This window comes from Brachyhypopomus gauderio, chromosome 16, assembly GCF_052324685.1.
Source record: "Brachyhypopomus gauderio isolate BG-103 chromosome 16, BGAUD_0.2, whole genome shotgun sequence".
Lineage (NCBI taxonomy): Eukaryota > Metazoa > Chordata > Actinopteri > Gymnotiformes > Hypopomidae > Brachyhypopomus > Brachyhypopomus gauderio.
In genome coordinates, this window is record NC_135226.1 from 7,492,380 (window position 1) to 7,514,470 (window position 22,091).

At 49.2% G+C, this 22,091-nt stretch overlaps 1 protein-coding gene across 3 annotated transcripts; it reads right to left on the reverse strand.

Annotated features, from left to right (window-relative positions):
• Positions 1-165: 165 nt before the first annotated feature.
• Positions 166-21,858, reverse strand: pds5b (PDS5 cohesin associated factor B). 3 transcript variants are annotated; one of them, XM_076975778.1, is made up of 34 exons: positions 21,718-21,858; positions 18,629-18,755; positions 18,282-18,485; positions 17,845-17,931; positions 17,647-17,744; positions 17,376-17,502; positions 17,192-17,272; positions 16,726-16,866; positions 16,255-16,370; positions 16,068-16,162; positions 15,691-15,836; positions 12,873-13,024; positions 11,339-11,452; positions 10,690-10,771; positions 10,487-10,535; positions 10,245-10,384; positions 9,804-9,919; positions 9,526-9,631; positions 8,882-9,042; positions 8,388-8,511; positions 8,130-8,288; positions 7,627-7,695; positions 7,275-7,411; positions 7,036-7,159; positions 6,490-6,694; positions 5,696-5,810; positions 5,304-5,436; positions 3,963-4,082; positions 3,757-3,819; positions 3,521-3,663; positions 2,618-3,103; positions 2,428-2,526; positions 2,220-2,337; positions 166-1,026 (listed from the first exon to the last, which is right to left on the reverse strand). In XM_076975778.1, exons 2-34 carry the CDS (start codon positions 18,734-18,736, stop codon positions 991-993), a joined length of 4,254 nt encoding a protein of 1,417 aa, XP_076831893.1. In that variant the 5' UTR covers positions 18,737-18,755; positions 21,718-21,858; the 3' UTR covers positions 166-990. The 3 variants fall into 3 exon arrangements, with proteins under 3 accessions (XP_076831893.1, XP_076831891.1, XP_076831892.1); XM_076975776.1 differs by having other exon boundaries at positions 21,675-21,852; XM_076975777.1 differs by having other exon boundaries at positions 18,629-18,758; positions 21,675-21,852.
• Between the last annotated feature and the right edge of the window lie 233 nt (positions 21,859-22,091).

Consider the following 22,091-nt stretch of genomic DNA (forward strand, 5'->3'; position numbering starts at 1 on the left):
GAAGACTGGATTAATGAGTAATAAAAGGGGTGAAAGTTCACTTCTGGTGCTTAATGTACAGAATTCAACACCATAAATATCTCTGAAGGCAACACGAATGCTTTAATCCTTGTTTGTCAAGCGGAACATAAAAATTGTAACCCATATTTGATCAGTAAACAGGCATGTTATTAAAACAATAGTTTATTGTTCAGCAGACTGAAAAAGTGATTTGGGGATTTTTAATCTGCAACTGTTTTGCAATACACAGCCAATATTAAAATGGATGCTCTGTACCGGACTTTCTGTTGTTCTAAACACTGATAAAATCAATACTGAGCAGGAAAAGACAACAAATCGGTGGTTCCATCATCTGACCAGAGCTTCTCTTCTCCTGCCGAGGCACATTTGCACATCCACAATAATATTCACACGAGAGTTACACAAATGAGAGGGCTTAAAAAAGAAAGAAAAAAAATGACAAACAAATAAAAAAAAAATGGAACTACAAAACAGTCATTTATGTCGCACAGTACAGAATGGTACAGAAAACACACTGGACATATACAGTACAGCTAAAAGATGAAGTTCATTTCATTTCCTTTAATACTTGAACAGATCAGCTGGTGCAATATCCTTAAAGCCAAAGGGTAAAAGCTATACAGTTGTCTCCCTAAAGTTGGGTGGGGGGGGGGGGGGGGGGGGGGTGTGGGGGTCATGGGACGACGGAACAAAGACTATTTACATTTTTTTTTGTGTAGGTTAAGATCTTTTCACATGGTCAGCACACGCAACAATGCAAAATGTAAAACAAACCACGAGTCATGGTGGGCGTGGCTAAAGCACACAGCGGAAAAGACGGCTAAAAGACGGCTGAAGCGGATGCACGGCTCTAAAAAGTCCCAAACGTCTCCAGGAAGAAAAAAAAAACATCCCTCCGTCGTCTTCCAGGGCTTTTTTTTTTTTTTACGCTCGGCCGGCACAAATCCTGCTCGCGCAGTGTCAGTTCTCTCATCTCCGATCCCGCCGGCCCGCCTTCCGTCGCACCTACACAACACGCCAGGCAATTAGTACCGCAGACCAGGGGCCGTTCTCGTCAGCACCGATGACACCGTCTGCTAGGGTTATTTTAAGACTTCCAGCATAACTGCGGACTTCGTACTATCACAAGTCAAAGACGTTCGTTCTGATTTCATTCCCCGAAGTAGAATGTTGACATGCATGTACTTATTAACACTGGTGGTAGATACAGCGTATGGTCACAAGGATGATTACTGAATTCAAGTATTTCAGCCACAGCTTATAACACGAAGCACATGGCCAAGCAATCTCCAGACAAACGCCGGCAGTAGAAAACAGTGAACTGTTTCATGTGACAGTTCATGAAATGTCTGTCTTACTACATTTGTCCTGGTCCACTGAAAGTGCTATTTCAATGAAATGTAAGCAGGTAGGAGCAACGGCGGTTTAGCCATGAAGCTGTAGACCCCACTCGGAAGGGGGCCGCTGCCCTTCGAAGGCTGTTGGGACCTCCAGTCCTCGGCCGCTCCGCTCACGACACCGACCCGACTCTGGATGCACCGACCCGACTCGGGTGTGGCGGCGGCTTCGTGACATGGGTCTCCTCGGCCGAGAAGCTGCACGCAACTCTCTAACAGACTGGCGCTGTGGGCTTAATGGAGGCCGGGAGAATGCTGCCTGCCATAATGCATAGTTTAAAGTTTGCAGGTGGAGGAGGGATAAACGGAGCCCTTGGGAGTTTGGCCAAGGCTCTATAGTCCTAGTAAACGTTAATATAAAAGTTACGTTTTGCCTAGTAAGGGACCATTTTGGAATGGAATGACCAGCTCAGAGAGGTGTGATGGTCAGGTGTCCAAATACTTTTGGCCAAAAGGTGCAGCTGGAAAAAGTCCGTCCCAGGATTTTAGTTCAGCCATGTGGCTTTGCTAATTAGCTCAAGCCAGTTGGCAGAATTGACTAATGAAACTCGTTAAAAATGACTAAACAACATTTACCTCTTTGCCTGTTAGACATGGTTTTCCGCTTTTTACATTATATTCCACATTTTGTTCGCACTGCTAAACACGATCACAGTATAGCATACAAATACAATTTATTTTTATGATACAATCCCACAGAACTGTTTAAAGGCCAAAGGAAGTCCTGCCTACACTGGCGCTTCCCTGGTTCCCTGTATTAAGGCCCCCGTACACAATGCTCTCCGCCGCCCCAGGACTTACTTTAGGTGAGGAGTCCTGTGACTGCTCCTCCTCTGCCTCCTCCTCGCTCTGCTGGGATGTCTCCATCTCCTCCTCACTCTCCTCCTCCTGGCTGGCTGGTGCCCTGGACCGTGCGCCACTGTAGCGTGGGAGGAAACGGGTGAGCCGGAGAGCCGTGGAGCACAGCGAGGCTTCAATGACACCTCGACGAGTGTTGGGTGTGGCCTACCCTGGTTTTTTAGCTGCCGTTTGAGACTTTGGAGGTCGCCCTCTTCTTTTCGGCGGGGTGGATTCGACCGAATCGTTGGCGGCCTCTAGCACCGCGGCTCTGAAATGACACACACGGGTTTCTATATGTGAACCAGCAAAACCGCGCAATGTTTCTGCACGCTGGAACAGACGGTGGCGGGACAAGTAACCTGGGCCTGCGTCCCCGTCCTCTGCCTTTCGGCTTTACTTCGATATTTTCGGTGCCTGCCTCGACTTCCTCCTCCTCTTCCTCCTCTCCCTCCTGCTCTTCCTCATGCTCCTCCTCCGGGGGCGGGGCCGCCTTCCTCCGCCCTCTCCTCCCCTTGGTGGGAGCGTCGTCCCTGGCCGGGGCGGCAGTGGCGCACTTGGGCGGTCGTCCCCGCCGTCCCCGCTTGGGCGGGCTGTTCTGCTCGTCCTCCGTCTCCGTGGCCGTCTCCGCCACGCTGCTCTCCTCGCCCCCCCACGTCTCCTCCGCGTTGTCCACGCTGCTGTTGGCCGCCCGCTTGCGGCCGCGTTTGGGCTTCGACTCCTGGGCCTTGTCCTCCAGGCTGGAGGCCACGCCCCGCTTGCGCCCCCTGCTGGGCTTGTCTGCCTCAGACGGGCTCTTCATGGAGATGTCCTCGTTCTCGCTGTGGTCAACATCTGCAACGTCCAACCTGACAGGAGACAACAAGATCAATGTAACACATTGGTTTTACAGAAGACAGCATCACCACACCCAGCCTCCTTTGAGCTGTGTACGTAAACTCTACCATAACACATTTTCGCAATGTTGATTATGAACAGCTGTACAACTACCATCATCATATATAATTCATATATTGAAATTCATAATAGTCTGGAAGATTAAACTAATTTTAAAATATCTTACCTTGTATCCAAGATTGTATGTTAAATTCTATATTCCGTCAATATATTAATATTACAGTACAGTACACCTACCACTCCTTTTACTAAACCTACCACCACCACTACACCTACTACTCCTACACCTACTACTACTTCCACCAACACCACTACAACATTGTAGTACTATCTACCACACACACACACACACACACACACACACACACCTTCCTTTGCTGCGGCCAGGGGAGCTGGGGTTGGAGTTGCTGCTTGCGTTGCTGATGGTCTCCATGCGAGACAGCTTGGTCTGGAGTTTGCCCGTGGCTGATAAGGGCTTGTTCACCGCCCCCAGCACGTTCGCCGCTTTGGGCTGGGGGAGAGAAGGTCTCGGTCAGCACAGTCCAGTAGCATCTCCACCCGCCACGCAAACACTCAACACAAGACACAAGAGCCCGGGCCGTACCTTCCCGGGCGTGAAGAACGACTTCATCTCGGGAGGGAGGTAATTTTTCGTGTTGCTGAAATTCTACAATATAAAAGCCCAGAGGATTTAGGGGACAGACACTGTAGGCGAACAAGTCGTTATCTCTGAGAGCGGCTTCCCGAGACTCAATCATTTCCAATATCATTTCAGGCGGTCTATTCCGGGGGTGTAGCCGGCGCTCCTACCTTGTCGGGCTGGGTGAAGTAGCGTGCAGGAAGCACGGGGTCTTTTGGAGACTCCAGACTGTACGTGGTGCTCTTGGAGATGACTATGTTCATGGCTACATCACACACTGTGTACAGTTTCTAACAGGGAAAACAAGAGGGGGGGGGGGGGGGGGGGGGGGGGGGGGGCGGCGGCGAATCACACACGGATCACGTCCCGAGACAAAGCACCGCAAAGACGGAAGCCATTTGTTCAATTAACGTCCCTAAAGGTGGGGGCTGCAGCGTAATAAATGTCTGTGGCGCCTTCATCACTGGTATTGTTTGGCCCTGTAAACATGTGCACGCTGGCCCCACCTTATATGCTGCAGCGAGGATCTGTAGTCATTACACTGCTCAAATATACACTAGAATATGAACCTGGTGACTGTTCATCTTTGACTCATATGGGGGGTTGGTGGTGGTAGGTCGTATGGGGGGGTTTGGTGGTGGTAGGTCGTATGGGGGGGGGGGGGGTGGTAGGTCGTATGGGGGGGTTTGGTGGTGGTAGGTCGTATGGGGGGGTTGGTGGTGGTAGGTCGTATGGGGGGTTTGGTGGTGGTAGGTCATATGGGGGGGGGGTTTGGTGGTGGTAGGTCATATGAGGAAGGGGGGTTTGGTGGTGGTAGGTCATATGAGGGGGGGGTTTGGTGGTGGTAGGTCATATGGGGGGGGGGGGGGGGGGTTTGGTGGTGGTAGGTCATATGGGGGGGGTTTGGTGGTGGTAGGTCATATGGGGGGGGTTTGGTGGTGGTAGGCCGTATAGGGGGGTTGGTGGTGGTAGGTCGTATGGGGGGGTTGTTGGTGGTAGGTCATATGGGGGGTTGTTGGTGGTAGGTCATATGGGGGGGTTGTTGGTGGTAGGTCATATGGGGGGGTTGTTGGTGGTAGGTCATATGGGGGGGTTGTTGGTGGTAGGTCGTATGGGGGGGTTGGTGGTGGTAGGTCGTATGGGGGGGTTGTTGGTGGTAGGTCATATGGGGGGGTTGTTGGTGGTAGGTCATACGGGGGGGTTGTTGGTGGTAGGTCATACGGGGGGGTTGTTGGTGGTGGTAGGGCATACGGGGGGGTTGGTGGTGGTAGGTCATACGGGGGGGTTGGTGGTGGTAGGTCATATGGGGGGTTGTTGGTGGTAGGTCATATGGGGGGTTGTTGGTGGTAGGTCATATGGGGGGTTGTTGGTGGTAGGTCATATGGGGGGTTGTTGGTGGTAGGTCATATGGGGGGTTGGTGGTGGTAGGTCATATGGGGGGTTGGTGGTGGTAGGTCATATGGGGGGTTGTTGGTGGTACGTCATACGCCTTCAGAACAGACTCAACGTACCTCATTTATCTTGGCGTCGTCAGGAGACTGGCCATCTTTGGTCTGTTTGATGTTCTCTACCATTTTCCGAATAAATGCATGACTGTTGTTCTCATTTTTGGCCATTAGGATCTCCAAAATAAACCACAAAGCCCTGTGTGATTAATAGAAAAATAGAATGAGAAAGCGGGAGAATGGGGGGATGAGAGGGAGAGCAAATAAGAGAAGAGGAAGGGGGGGGGGTAGAGGGGGTGAGTGAGAGCGCAAAAAGTCATTTTTCACAGATAAAGGCAGAGCCCTCTGAATCACTCGCTGGCCAAGTGCCAGATGAAGAGAGAGAGAAGGGAAGACCGTTGGCTGCTGGGCTGCTTCACAGCACACGGCCCTCCGAGCCCCCCGCCAGCACCACTCACTCTTTGATGTCTTTGAGCTGCTCGATGTCCTGGACTTTGACATAGTCTGGGTCATGAGCCAGCAGGTGGATGGCGTACGGCACCACGTACTCCGGCAGGAGGGAGATCAGCTTCTCTGCACGCACACAGACGTCGGCGTTACTCGGGTGTGAGGTGAAGGAGCGACCGGGCCGAGCTCTTCCAGCCCGCGCGTCCCACAACACGCAGGGGACCGGGCTGATCCGAGCGGCACGCGGAGGGGGCGTGGCTGAAGAGGCTCGCGTCGCCTCAGATAATCACAATCCAATTAGTCAAAATCAAATTAGTGCAGCAAAATTAACAATGCAAATTAATGGCAACCATAGCAGGCCTAAATAGTCCTTATGATCCAATTTGGAAAGACAGAGCAAAGTCAATTCTGACTGAGCACAAGTCTTAATATGTGATATAAATATTACTGCGCTAGTTATATTGCAACATACTGATAATTTACTGATCACCATCATTAACGTCTGCTGTACGTAAGTGATGTGATCATGTGATCATCAGAACCATCATTTATTGTTCAGGTTGCCATCAGCATGTAGTAATAATAATAATAACAATAAATAGCAGTAATAATATTAATAATAATATGATTCTCAATCACTGAGTGTTGGAAGCTCGTCCAATGTTTGCACACGCCTACTCTAGTGAACCTGCAACTGTACACCACAGCACCCCCTACAGCTGGCGTTGGAGCAGCACACACTGCCCCACAGGCTGAGGCCTGCAGTTCGGGGGCCGGTCCGGGATCACGTCCCCCCCCCCCTCACCGCTGACGGCGGCGTGCTGCTTCAGGTACTCCCGCCGCAGGTTGATGTTCTTCACCAGACACTGGCGTGCGTGGGCCCGCCGCTCCTTCACCGGGTCTTTGGCGCACAGCGCGAACACGGCCAGGTACTCCAGAGGCAGACGCAGACGACACAGGCCCTTGTGAAGCTTCTGGGCGAACGCCTGTCGCACCTGGTAACACTCGTCCTGGGGGGGGCGGGATGAACACGGCAGTTATGACCAGAACCAAACGAGTGAGGGAATGAGCCACATTAATACAGGGTGGGTTTAATTAAGGCTTTAATTAGGGACGTTAAATGTATATGGGCCGACATGATCAGAATGAAAAGTCGGTTTCTGAACCGACACCTGCACGGCATGTTTTTGTGTTGCTAGAACACGCTGGTCATAAACTAAAAAGCCCCCCGTACGGCCACCGTAAGACATGAGGTGGTCACGCCCCATTATGAGACACGGGAGGGTGGTGGTGGTGACGGAGAGGGGTCTGGACGGAGAGCGGGTGGTGCAGGGGGGGGGGGCAGACGTACGTTGATGACCAGGGCACAGAGCTGGTACTGCTCCAGGGTGATGATCTCGTGGTAGCAGGGCTCCTGAGCCAGACGCAACACCGCGCAGCCCGCTGCTAGACGCAGCCGTGACATGTCCGGCTTCCTGCGAATGCAACACACACACACACACACACACACACAATAATAATGAAATCAGGATCTAATGTCAGGACACGATGGGCCTGTGTAATGGGGAGGGTGGTGCTGACGGCGCTCACCCCAGCTTGCCCTGCTCCGTCAGGTCTCCGTCACTGTTCAAGATGGCGTTGAGCATCCTCAGGGTGGAGTTGCCAGACTTGCTCTGATTATTCCTCACCCCAAGCAGCCACCGCACCATCAGCTTAATACCCTGAATCTGAAGCCCACAGCAAGGAGAACCGCTCAGTGTGTGTGTGTGTGTGTGTGTGTGTGTGTGTGTGTTCATTTATATACACTCGGAGATAAAGAGGAGCATTAAATCAGCGGCACCGAGGAGTGTGATCCGACGTAGCCACACACTGCTCCGGACAATTATCACATCAAAGGCGATCGCTCTCCCGTACACTCCACGAGCGAAATGGCCGTGCCCACCTTAGCTAGCGTTTCAGGGGAAACTTCATCATCTGGGACCCAGAGCTTGGTGGTCTTCTTGCCAGGAATCTTGAGAGATGATCAAAATAAGAACGTCAGTGTCAGGTGGGGTTTTTTTTTGCGAGCGAAGTGCGTGTGCCAGACATCTGTTCCTCCCACCATGTGGAAGGAAGATTTGCCATCCATCCAATAATACAATATCTCATGGCAACCGTTGCTGTGCAGCAGATGACCTCTGTCTGGCTGTATACAAACCGTACGAAATATTGCAAATTGCTTTTTTGCAAAGGAAATAAGTGTCAGGAAATATTGTCTGGACAATATGGAATACGTTTACAAGAGACAGTGTACAGTGTAGTGTAATCCAGAAGTGAGAATTCACAACGGAGAATGCGTTATTTCTAAATTAGTGAAATAAACAATTTAAAAAGACGTTGTGTACGCTCCTCCTAACTCCTCTGCCCTGTCGGCTTGTCGTGGGACGTCGTGCTACGTTCTCTCACCCTGTCGTTCATCAGCAGGTCTTTGACGATGAAGTTGGCCACCAGGGACTTGAGGGGCCCGGCGAACTGCTCCGGGGCCAGCATGGCCAGATGGCCCAGGGTGGTCAGGGGGGTTATCAGCTGCTCCATGTTCTCCGTGTCCAGGCTCTTGTGAAGAGGCTGAAACCAACGAGACGGGTCAGTTCGATTGCGCTTCCTAATCAGAGGCGGCAGGGTTCTGGGATTATCGTTCCCGGTCTTGCGCGCCGAGGAGCTCACCTCGAAGATCTGGGCGAAGTGGGTGTCCCTGTTGGAGAACATGGCGTGGATGCAGCGGATGGCGAACTTGGCCTGACGGGGGGGCCCCTTCTTGGCCTTGTGTTGGAGCACCGGCAGCAGGACCCTACAGGGGGCAGACGCAGGCAGAATGGGTCAGAACGCAGCGGTATGGGGCTGGTCAAAGAAGGCCAAGCTCGGGCATCGCACATCAAAACACTGACCCCTCACAACAACGAGGGTTTACCAAGAGCCTGACGCTATCCTCCTTTAGTTTAATATAAACCAGCATCTCTCAGACCCGTCCTGGTGCAGCCCAGTCCAAATGTCTCCTCGTTATTACACCCGGCTCAACTCATTGGCTCACAAACCACAACTCATTGGCTCAGAAATGTACGGCGTGGAGGAACTGTAGAACCAGGGCTTAGACGTGCCAGCTTACGCCAGCCCCGAGCCTGGGATGGGGCCGGTGGGCGGGGCCAGTGGGCGGTACTCACGATTTGATGTGTGGGAAGCTCTCCTCTAGCTTGCCGCCGGTGTTCTTGAAGATCTGCAGGGCCGCCTCCGCCACCTTCTCGTCGTCCATCTTGAGGCAGCCCAGGAGGGACTCGAACGTCTCGGCCGAGTGGAAGGACACGGGGTGGGTGAAGGACAGGACCTGCGGGACACGGGACACGTCCGAGTGCTCAACAAACGCGCGGCTGTTCGAGACGGAGGAAACGAGCCCCTTCAGGAAGCACGTCCTCCTCCCTTGCTGGTGCTTCACCACGATTACAGCCACAGCTCAGCTGCAGCTTTCCGTCTGTTTGTTTGTAAAATGCTTTTAGCCTTTTGACAGCTTGGTCAACAAACCAGCAATCCAGTGAATCAGCGACTGAGTTTTATGAACGCATTCATGAGACGCACATTCATTCAGTGCCCGTTTGTTCAGAACAAACAACCGCTGCATAATGACTGTGGGGTTTTTGTTTGGTTGTTTTCCTTTGATAAAATGGGTGGATGGAACTCACCGTAGGCGGAGGAGTGTGTGTGTGTGTGTGTGTGTGTGTGTGTGTGTTCCATCAAGCTAATGTGTTTTGCTCAGACCACAAAATCCCATCCCTGGCAGGCTACGTCAGCGCCGAAAGGAGTCGGTCGTTACCTTGAGGAGCTCCAGCCCGGCTCTGATGGCCTGCTCGGTGGGGACGCCCTCATCCTCGTCATCAGCCGTCCCTTCGATGGACTTGTTCACCTGTTTGATAAGTGCGCTGTGGACAGGAGGAGAGAGCTGGAGTCACGGACAGGGTCAGGGAACGTGCCCGGGTTTAGGGACAGGGGAGGGACCGCGGACTAGGGCTGGACCTATTTGTGTAATTTAAGAGTCTCACAGAATTTAGGAGAACAGTACATAAAACTAAACATTGTGAGAGGGCTGTGTACCTGATGGACTCCGTGTCGATGTGGACGGGTGCGATCCTCTCCAGCAGAAACTTCACCATCTCCAGGAAAGGGTTGCTTGGCTGCTTCGGGCTGCCGAGTTTTTTCGTGATGTCTTTCTGTGGGAGTCAACAAGCCCGCAAACGCAGACACGCTTAAGAGAGGCCCCGACACGGCCCTGCGGCGACCGGCCGTCTTGAAACCAGACAGGCCGATTTCCTGACGTGAAGCACACGACTACAGCAGGACAAAAAATCGAATCATCTGCGTGTCTGTGTAGTATCACATCACTACGTTTAAATATACAGAAAAAAAGGAACATTCTTAAAGCACAGAAATTATCTTTATTTCTGAGAAACCAAACCGACAAGCCCACAGTGGCATGACACTGCAGGACTGTGGTGGGGCAGGACCGAGGCAGGGCAGGACCGAGGCGGGTCTTACCACACACACTTCGGCTTGCTTGCAGGAGCAGGACGGGCTGACCAACGTCTCCAACTGCTTACGGATCTTCTCGTCTTCCTCCAGGACCTGCGCCAGCTTCTTCACAAAGTCCTGCGCTTTTCCCGGATCCGGTAGGTTCCCTGGAAAAAAACCCCCCCCCCCCACAGAGTCGCATCATTGGCCGAGTGCTGGTGTAACATCCTCACGCTCGGTGGGGACTTAAAGGGCCACGCCGGACTCACTTGTGATCACCATGACTTTCGAGAAGACGGCCTTGTTGTAGGAGTCCGACTGAAAGGAAGATAAAAATGTACACATCAGCTCGGGTCTTTAAACGTGCCGGGCACAGACGACGAGACGGTTGGGAGGGGCAGCCCGTCGGGGCGGTCCCGTCGTGGCGGTCGCGTCGGGGCGGTTGCGTCAGGGCGGTCCCGTCGGTCCCTACCTTTGGCTGCTTCACCAGATCCAGCAGATCCTTCACGTTGTGTCTCAACATGTTCTGGCACTTCCACATCTCGTTGAGAGCTCTGAAGAACGAACCACGTGTAGAACATGACCGCCTCATTCCGCTCACAACACAACAGCATTGCCACAACAAAAATGATACGCTAGGGTACGGCTACATAAAATATTAATGGGTCGTTAATCCGATTTGCTTTACTTTTATTCAAGCTGTAAATCCGAAACACCGCACACCATAAACCACCAAGCCACATCGTCTGTTGTGCAGGGGCTAGTTCCTCAACGTGCCTACAGAGCAAGTAGCACTCACTACGCTGCTAAGCAAACAGCATTCAAAGTTGCAACTGTAACAATTACCTGGTGTCACTTAATAAATATGATTAATTTTCTTAAAACATATTTTCTAAAAAAAACATTTTCTAACTTCTAAAATGTTAACTACTGTTTTCAGCAAATATTAACCACCGATATTGTGCACCTCTAGTAAAATGCTTAATTTAATGCTTAAAATGACGTACAGACACTCTCTCTATCTCTCTCTCTCTATTTTAAGACTGACTAATAAGCTACAGAAACAAAGCCCATCATATCCTGGGAGGCCAGGTCATCCGGACGGGTGCAGCATGGCGTACTTCACAGCGTTGGTGTCCAGCGTGGCGTAGAGGTAATACAGACACTTCATGCGCTCCGTGGTCTCCAGGTTGTGGGGCACCATGTACTGGGCGAAGATCCGCTCCACCAGCAGTCTGGAAGCACCACGGGCATTTGAAAATGTTAATAAACAAATTAATATTATCACACGAGAATGTCATGCAAGAGGTTATCTGACCAATCAGATTAGAGCTTCAGGACTGTACACAACGGCTTTCACTTTGAGGACTTCAGAGAGGAGGTTATCACTTTCTAGATCAACAACTGCATGTCATATCAACAGCACAAAGACTTTCTAACCGCCGCTCGCCTGCGGTTATTTCCACACACATCGGGCAGTCAGTAGAAACGTTACTGGGTGATCTTAAAAATGTGATGACAGCCGACACCCAGACCTTAACTAACCACTGGTCCCTGCTGCATCAGGCCCGTGGATCAATGAACTGGGATTATGGGCACAGCAGAAACCAGCACAGCCCAACAGATGTTCCCAGCCCTATATGGAACACAAACACCAGCACCCAGTGCTGAGAGGCACAGGCTGCAGGTTCAGTGTCCTGGTCCTCCTCTCTGTGGGGACAGACCGCTCTAGGGGCTGGGAGGCTGAGCTGAGGGGGCGGGGCAGGGAGGCTGAGCTGAGGGGGCGGGGCAGGGAGGCTGAGCTGAGGGGGCGGGGCAGGGAGGCTGAGCTGAGGGGGCGGGGCAGGGAGGCTGAGCTGAGGGGGCGGGGCAGGGAGGCTGAGCTGAGAGGGCAGCTTTGTTTGGGGGATTTTTTTTTGGTTTAATGTAGTGGCCTCTGGATCATATGCAGCCTTGATAAATATGGTACTTGATAAATAAGCCACTGCTCTTAAAAGAAATCAGATTAAACCAATTATCAAATGGATTTTTTTTTTAATGAAAAAAATAATCTGGTTCCAGATATGATGTTTTAAAGCTAAGTAGTAAAATTTCCTTTATGGTATGTCAAGAAATGTATGTGGTACACGGAGTCAGATTAAACCATTATTATTACAAAAGCATTAAGGTTATGGTTAGCATCATGGCTGACAGGTAGAATATTTCAGTGACAATTATTATGCCCTGGAGGCCTTATTTGTTCATGTCTCTGAGACTCTGGGGTAACTCAAAAGAACAAAGCACAGAACTGCAGAACAAAACATCACGTACCAACACTGTCCAACAGTGCCCAAATAACCAGTGTCCAGCCTGGATGAGGCATTCTCAATGACAACAGGACAAATAGATGCGTTACCCAAACACGGCCTGGAAATAGGCTGTGATATTTCCTTTATACATGCCCACATTACAAGATGTAGATTTTCCCCAGATGTATATTTCCCCTGATCCTCAGGGAAGGGTTACTATTGTGGTATACACCCCCCCCCCCCCCCCCCCACTTGCCTGGCCCACACAAAATTGGTTCCCTACAGTTTCGAAACTAAATTTAACTAGTCCACAAAGTGCTTCCAGGTTTGCTGTGGTAACGAGTTGCGAAAGGACCCGAACACTCACCGGTCATCTATGCTGTTCTGGTAGTAGATATGTAGCAGTTTGTCTTTGATCCAGGAGATCTGCTTGGAGGCCTCTTTCCCCGCCTCGGCCTGTAGCGCGTACTTCTTGTAGATCTGTGCCAAACCCATCATGGCTTCCTTACGTACTCTCCACTGCACGGGCCACAAGCACAAACAAAACAAGTCAACACTTCGCAGATTAAAACCTTCAAACTTATATTACCATGAACGGCATAAACCACAGGACAGTGATGCAAGCCAGTGGTCCATTCCTCTGACATCATCATGTTCCCCAGACCCACGAAGCCTCCACTAACACGGGGAGAACGTTGAGCCCCACGGCACCAACGCACACGATTCTGGCCACAGCAGTCTTATTTGGCAGAATAGACCCAGTTATTAGGACAGGATAGTAAAGTGCGAATGATGTCGGCGTTAGAGCAACACGAGGATGTCTGGTAGACATTTCAGCAAGAGTGTCAAATAGTGATATGAATAATAAATGACGTGAGGCAAAAACAATTCCAAACCCCATTATAACATGTGACAAAGCAGCTGTCCGGGGGAACAGTAGTGTTTAATAAAAAGCCAGCCTCCGTCGTGCTCGTTTACACGCGGCAGACGCTAATGCCTCTGCGGCAGTATCGCTCACGCGGCCGTACGGAATGAGGATCAATTAGATTTCTCCTTGAATGCGCTTTGAAAGGGCCGAGGAACAGCTACAAGTGAGTAACGGCTCAATTTATTTCACCGGTCCCCTTCGCTTTGCAGCTCGGCTGCAGATTAGATTAGGAGGAGAAAAGGCGCGGAGCTGACGTGCTCCTGTCTGGCTCGCCAAAAAAGAACGTCTCACGTGGGACGGGCGGCTCGTCCTTTCGTGGCCCTGCAGACGGAGGGAAGGGGGGAGATGGGAACAAACACGACGGACGCGAGCTAACCAGCGCGGCTAACTGGCCGCTCCCGACTACGAAGACACCGGACAAAGCTAACGATGACGATGTCAGAATGACGTGGGACTGACCCTAAGGCTGGGCGATATGGAGCAAAAATAATATCTCGATATTTTTAAGATGAATGGCGATATACGATATATATCTCGATATTTTTTCTTCCCAAAAGGTAATAACAAAGAGGCAGTAATAAGTCAAATCTACGTCCCAAATGATTTGAGCGAGGAAGAGAGGCGGGGCAGGGCGGAAGTTGTTAAAAAAGAAACTCAAGTAAATTCACTATTCATAGTGTTGTGCGTGAATGATGCGTTCATTGAACACGCTCATTGTGTTCGTTGAACTGAACGCAACACATTTTTTAATAACTTGAACGTGAATTAGTTCACGTTGTGTCATGAACGGTAGACATCACTGTAAATCAGCGTTTCTCAAAGTGTGGGGCGCGCCATTTTAGTGGTGGGGCATAGAATTTCCCCATGTTCTGAGGTGGGGAATTATTGAAAAAGTTTGAGAACCACTGCTGTAAATGAACGTTGGAATTTGTTTTCCATTGAACACTGAGTGACATCTGTTTTCTCTTTTGAAACGCAATGAGAGAAAGTCCATCCCTCGCTGGTGCCACTTAAATCATGTATCACCAGACAAATGGTTTTGACGTTGTGTGCGCAATGCATTGTGGGCAACGTAGTGTCTGGCTGAGAATAGTTAACATACTGGCTAGTTAATAACATACTGGCTTCCGCACGACGTTACCCGTGATGAATTGCAGCAGAGCGGGGTAGGCATAGCACATAGTACGTATAGTGATTTCTAGCTTGTAGTTGTCACGTCTGGCTCCGCCCCTTCTAGTCTCGTCGTTTTTATGTTTTCCTTGTTCTTGTCACGCCCCTCTGTTTCAGCTGTTCCGTGTTAGCTCGTCTTAGTTTTACAAATGTGTGTGTGTGTGTGTGTTTGTATTGCCTATGTAAAGACTATACCTTCGGGGATCATTGTCGTTTCTTTATCTCCTAGTTGGTGTGTATATATAGCCTATGTCCAGACTATACCTTCGGGGATCACTGTCGTTTCTTTATTTCCTAGTTGGATGTGCACGGCCGTATTCACGCCTTATCTGTGATTCGTGGTTTTGATTAGCTTCGTGTTTGTGTGTGGTTAAAGTCTCTGTTCCATTTTCAGGTTCGTAGTGTTTTAGGTTTTCAGTTCATGTTTGGTCTCTGTGTTCTCTAACGTGGTATCGTGCCTGGCAATACATGTATGTTCTGTTAGTCTTCATGTTCATGTATGGCCGTTACTTGCTTCCCGTGTGTTTATTCATGTCGGTGTATGTAACAATTAGTTGTACTCTTGTTTGGTCTAGTTTTGTGCCCTTGTCATTTCCGCTGCCTTTTAGTATATTAAGCGTTAGTTCTCTATTCATCATGCCACGTCATTCGCGGTCCACTCGCGTGTCGTCTGCAAATGTAAGATGTGAAACAAAATCGAATGAGATTGTACTCTCTACTTCGCATTTGTGTCCGCCCCTTGATTGCGCAACAGCCAAATCGTGAAAAAAAGCATTTGAATATCTCACGAAAAAAGTAAAATGAACTGAACTTTGAACTATTTCATAATTAAAATTGTGAACTTTGAACGTGAACTGTTCACTTTGAGCATGTATGAACTGAACTTGAACTAGTTCAGAAAAGCTGTGAACTGGCACAACACTGACTATTCAGTATGGAAGTAAGCGGTTTCGTACGCAACCCATAACACGTGTAACTAACGCGACATAGACTATATCGATATAACGATATTGTCTCATCTTATATCTCGTATGAAAATATATCGATATTTCTCAAAATCTCGACATATCGCCCAGGCCTAACTGACCCGCTTGTCGAGCGTCCTCTCCCTCACAAAGTTCAGCAAGTGGTCGTTGACGAGGGAGAGGTCCTTCTTGGAGGCTGTGACGATGGACACTATGACGTCGTGCCGGATGGCTTCCTCTGGGTCGTGGGACCTCACTTTAAGATACTCTGTGGGCAAAATGTCCATGTTACAATAACAACGAAAAAACAAAAACTCAAAACAGAGTTTTACCTTTTTTATTAAAGCAAAGCAATCAAAGAGATTCCCGTCTGCTTTTAAGTTACATATCCAGATTTGTGTAAAGAATGTAAACCTGTGAGGCTTGTATACCTGTGATGAGAGTATATTTGTGAGGTGTGTATGCCCGTCGGGCATGTACAACAGTGAGAAATGTATACCTGTAAGGTCTTTAGCCAGATCTGGATGGTTCATCAGACAGTGACTAGCGAATTTCACACACTCCAGGCGAATTGGAACATGGATGTCGTTGAACCTGAGTGAGTGCAAACAATGAACACCATAGCTGAAGGCTTCGTTGGTGAGGACGAGAAGAAGAGGACGGGTGTAGTGACGGAGAGGCCCTACCTGCCCAGGTAGCACTGCCACAGAGGTTTGTTCTGAGAGGCCAGCTCAGAGTCCTTGGCCCCAAACATCTTAGCTAAGAGCTTCACGACCTGAAGGCGCTCATCATTGTCATTGCTCTGCACACGCACACACACACACACACACACACACACGAGCGAGAGAGCTCAGTGTTTTTCCACATACTTTATGGATTTATTCTGTTATAATAAGCAAGCTCATTGAATTTATTCAGCTTTCCTGCTAATGAAATTCTACACAACAAAACATGCATACAGCGGTGCCACTTAACGATCACCAACTGAGTGTAAACGAAGAGGATTCATTAATCTGTTCAGGTTCAGACTAAACGACCAATCAGAAGGCTGTCCTAGGGCCTCGTCCAATGAGAAACCTGCAGGCTGACACCGCGCGAGATTAAACGCGTGCGAACGCGCGCAGGTGTTACGAGGGCGTGGAGCTGCCGTGTCTCACCTTGAGCTTGAACTCCAGCTGGGGCAGCACGGACAGCAGGAGGTGGCTGTCGATGTTGTACAGCTCCAGGATCAGGTCGAAGACGTGCTCCGACAGGTCGCTCACCGACGTCTTCCCCAGCATCAGCACCTGGTTGAAGAACTGGGGAGAGAACAGCGCCGCGCTTCACACACCTGCGTCTGGGACCGCGCCGGCTGGTCTGGGATCAGCCCTGCCCTGCCTACAGGCCCCAGGGTGGGTGCCTATGCAAAAGCAACTTGCTCCTTCGGGAGGCGAAGCTTTCTGGGGTGCAGGCCCTTCTGTCAAGGTGACCATATGGAGATGGCATAATGCGGTAATGAATTCACTCTAGGCTACATGGCGAGCGGCCGGCCGCGAGCCGTTTAGAGGTGCTGCGTGACGAAACTCATCACGACGAACGCGACGAGACGACGATTCGAGACGAAGGTGGAGAGGCCCCACTCACGTTTGTGATGTAAGGCTCGATGGCCTGCGCGGTCCTCTTCAGGAGGGCTTTGGCCAGGTCGTACGCCTGCTTGTTCAGATTCTGCAGATGAAACCACGCCAGACTCAGTGTGTGCGGAGAGCGTTACCGTCGCACGCGCTGCACCTGCACGAAGGCCGTGCACAGGTGTCTGCGTGGCGTGTACCTTGTGGGCGGGGACTAGGTTGACCAGGACGGTGTCCAGAAGCTCCTGAGACACAGAGTCGCCCTCACAGACGATGGAGCTCATCAGGTCCACCATGTGCATGTGCACCTTCTGATTGTGCCCGTTGCTGAGGAGAGACCAATGAATAAAGCCAAGCATTACATACAATATGGTTGTTGGAGACCGGGGGGGGGGGGGGGGGAGGACCAACAGCAGCCCAACGCAGGCAGAAGGTATATTATGGGTTAAACTTTTACATAGAGAGACTCACTTGATGACTTGGAACAGGGTTCTGTACAGTTGAGTAAATATCTCATTGCTGTCCTCCAGTTCGAAACAGATGTTATAGGATTTGACCCAAGCGATATTCTGGCAGAGAAAATGAAAAGCAGGGACAGAAATAAGGAGGACGCTTACGGATCCAGCACACGGCGTAACGCAAACAAGCACAGCGCCCGGCGTCACGTACCTCCAGCAAGTAAAAATATCGATTGAACTGGGCGCTTTTGGTGTCTTCCAAACCTTTCAGCTGTCGAGTTATGAACATAAATATATCCTGGGAGCAAGAGGACAGAAGCATGAGGTAAATATTTAAAACTCTTGTGTCATCACTGAGGGGTTTTTCTTTATCCTGAAGCACCACAAAAACATTCCCTCCATTTTAGACTGCAGAAGAGGGATCGGGGTATTCTGAATTCGGTTCACAAACGTTTGACATCACATAAACGAAAATGATAATTATAAACGATAATAATAAAGAACTCTCTTAGCCAATGTAAGAGAGCACACAACTAGAAAACACCACAGATGTATACAAGTTCTTCCAGAGACACTGGCTAAAAGGTACAATGGTTTGTCTCTCTGGCCCAACAGCTGTAGTGATGCAGGTCTATAAACACTCCACACCTTTAACTTGTCTGGGGATGTGTAGGGTGCCTCCGGGGCATAGATCCGAAAGATATCGGCCAGGCAGCAGGCCACCAGGAGTCTGACGTCTTTGTCCGGGTGCTTCAGGAAGAAGTCTGAGGCCAGGTGCAGAGCCAGGTTCAGGTAGAGCTCCTTCTCCTCTTCTGAATCCTGGTCCATGTCCATAAAAGTCTTCACCACCATCTACAAAATAAAAGGCCCAACACGGATGAAGCCTTTCATTCACCATTTCATGAAGAGAGGGAAAGACTGTGGGAGGACCGGGCAGAATAAGAGTCACCCAGGATTCGCAAGTGTAATGAGCTGTGAGGAGTTGATGACTCTACCTTGAGCCGCCGCACCATCTCCTCTTTCGAGATCTTATCGGAGATCTCCTTCACCCCCGGCGGGTAGGTGATCTTGCCATCTGTGGCTCGATTCTTGGAGTGAGCCATGCTCTCCAACTTGTGCACGCTGCTAACAGGGTTGGGGGGGGGGGGGACACGAGAAAGTGTTCACCGATTTACAAGATGTTACGAAAACCATTTAAACGTTTAAAGTGCACAATGTGGTTTAAAAAAAAATTACATGCTTGTTAGGTTTAACAACACTTGAAACATAAACCAATGTAACACAGAATGGAACATTATTTTTTAAACCCTCAGAATAAGAATTATCATTAGGTGATGAAAAATTATTTCCATTACCCACAACACAATTACTGGGAAAAATGGCCTTAAATTTCCACAAATTTCTAATGAATTTGGAAACATTGCATTCTTCAAAATGCTTCTATAGATTCCAACATCCAGAGTGTCGGTATTACTCAAAGAGCAGTCCGATCTGGAGAACACGGCTCTTGGGAGAACAACCATTCTCCTGCATTTAATGTTCTACTTGTCCTTGAATATCCTGACTACACTACAGAATTATGAGAAGGTGAGTTCAGCTGAACCTACCTTAAAAATAACTAAAAAATAAAACCACATTATTTTTTTTTAAGCCTGGTATGGTTGTTTTTTTTTTTTAACAAAAACCCACCAGATGTGGAGAGTGATGCAGTTATTCCAAAATTTGTTCAGAAGACAGATGGTGCCTCATGATTTTGCCAAATGAGTCTGTGCTGGGGCAGTGCAATACATATCGGGGGATGACAGAAAACTGTCCATCATTTCTCACTAGACCTGTATATATATATATATATATATATATATATATATATATATATATATATATATATATATATATATGCAACTATAGCTGATAAGTGTTTTCTATTTACTCACGCTTAACAATTTATATTTATTTTATGCAGATTTTCAATGGTTCATACCAGTTCCAAATAAAGGGTGAAAAATTATCAAATATGAGAAAATACCTGTCCAGTGGTTAAGTATATAACTCTTCCATGTCTTTTCGTGTGATCATACTATAAATGTTCCATTCCTTGAATTTACAAAAATGTGCGATACCCGATATGTAGGCTAGGCTAACATTATCCAAATATGAAATTAACTGTATCGGGATATGAAATTAAGGTCATAATCGCACAGCCTGGTCTTGTGAAATGCAAACTACTGACAAACCTTTTAAACTCTAGATCACCTATATCAGAATGAAGCTTTTTCTTCACAAGACAGTACATATATTTTGCGTGAGTTTTTAATTTTCCAATTGATGCAACAAAACTACTGGTGCAACTTAAACAGAGAGGAGGACTCGGATCACAAGGAGAAGCACTCTGAAACATAAGCTCTCAGCGATAGCGCTGCTCTATCATGAAAGGTTCAGCAGGTCTTCTTTGATATGGTGACAGTCCCTGAAAAATAACCACCGTGGATCACACCGACGGGCCTGTAATCCGAATGCTGTGTTATATGAACCGATTCTTCTTTGATTCCTGTTAAGGTGTGTGAAGCCAGACTGTCACGTCTGGTTAGGTTAAATCTAAAATCATCCATGTTTTGCTAAGAATTAGAGGCTGTTGAAGCAAAGGAAACGAACATTCCTGAAGTGTGCTATGGGTGATGTACAAAAACACACGCCTTCATACACTTTAAGCAAACTTTCAACACCGCAGTCAGTCGGGAAGAAAAATATCGTTTGGTGTTTAATGCTGTACCAATTCATCCATCTGTTATTTCATTATTGTGTGGCTATAAAAAGCAATAGCTCAGTGTTCAAACCACCATTGCCATTTGTTTCAGGTGTAAGTGCTTCTTTTATCACTAAGGAATGGCTAACAGGGCCAATAATTTAGCAGCACTGCTTCACAGCTCACCATTACCCATCAAGCCACCATCTCCCAGTGTGAGTCAGTGGTAAACATGTTACTGGATGCACTGCAGATGCTGCATATTCATTCCAGTGTGTGTGTGTGTGTGTGTGTGTGTATGTATATGATTAAAATACAAGATCACATACAAGCTTACATTTTAGCTTCTCTAATGTAATATTTCCATCAACTGTTCCCAGTAAACCCATCCATCTTCACTACACTGACCTCAGGGATTCGCAGACCGAAGCACAAAAACAAATACAAAGATGAGAATCTACAATGTGAACTCTTTAATGCAGCATTACACTGGCATGTAATGACATTTTAAACATGTGTAAGGTCTGTGTGCCATTTGTACAGTATTAGACACATCTCCTCATGTCCAACATGCAATACAACACACCCCAACACGTCCAGGGTGTGTGAACACGTCCTGGGGGCTTTAATGAGAGGCCGGAGTCACGTGTGTGGGGTAACAGGGTTAAAACAGCAGAACGCAGCTCTGCTCGGCCCACACTGGCTTTACTCAGAACCACGTTTCTACCCGACCGGACACGTTTGGGTCCGTGAGACCCCCCACCGAGTGACAGTACCGGGGCAGGAGGAGCCTGGACCTTCTGGAGAAGCGACCCGGTCCTGCTGTTCAGAGGGGGGAGGGGGGTAAAACCTGGACCGAGTGTGACTAACGAACCGGCACCGGAGACAAATAAAACGGGTCGGTACACACACACGACTAACAATAACAAGACACGCGAAGGGCTTCATGACAGCTAGGCTAGGCTAGCTAGACACACACACACACACACACACACAGCTACGGTTAGCGCGCCGGCTAAACCTGGCTCAACCAGCCGCCCGGGTGAACGCACTCCCACCCGGAGAGGGAAGTCACCGGCAGCCGCCGCCCGGTTGCGAGTGTTTTTTTTTTTACCGAGGCATCGTGAGGGTTTTTTTAACCGAGGCGCCGCGCTGGGACCCGCGAAGAACGGGGCACCGCCACGGCGTTAGCATCCGGCTAGCTCACAACATTCCCCCCTCAGCCGAGTCCGTTAAAAGACCCCGTCGTGAAGAAAAACCCGCCGCGGAGTCGCACCGGACGGAATCGAAGCGAATACCTTGTTATCGACGCGCGTCCCCCTCCGCTTTAACCAAATGTACCGTAGTCGACGAGCCGCGGCCAATCGTCTCTCCCGCTACTGTGATCCTCCTTTCGGCTTCAAAATGGCGCCAATTTGTCCCCAAGCTGCACCAATCCAGCCGCGCTGGAGAGCAGCGCGCTCGCACTGAGGACGGGAGCGCCACGGCCTGCGGAAAGTAGTTCAACAGCGCCCTCTACAGGCCGCGTACGGAATAGAGCCCCACTGCGGAGTGGTTCAACAGCGCCCTCTACAGGCCGCGTACGGAATAGAACCCCACACCTTGCAGTCAAGATATCAGTCTTAAGAACAGATACAGTGACACAATAATTTATTTAATGCGCATTAATGGATCACATCTAAAATACATTGGAAAATTGTTGAATTTGTGCTGTA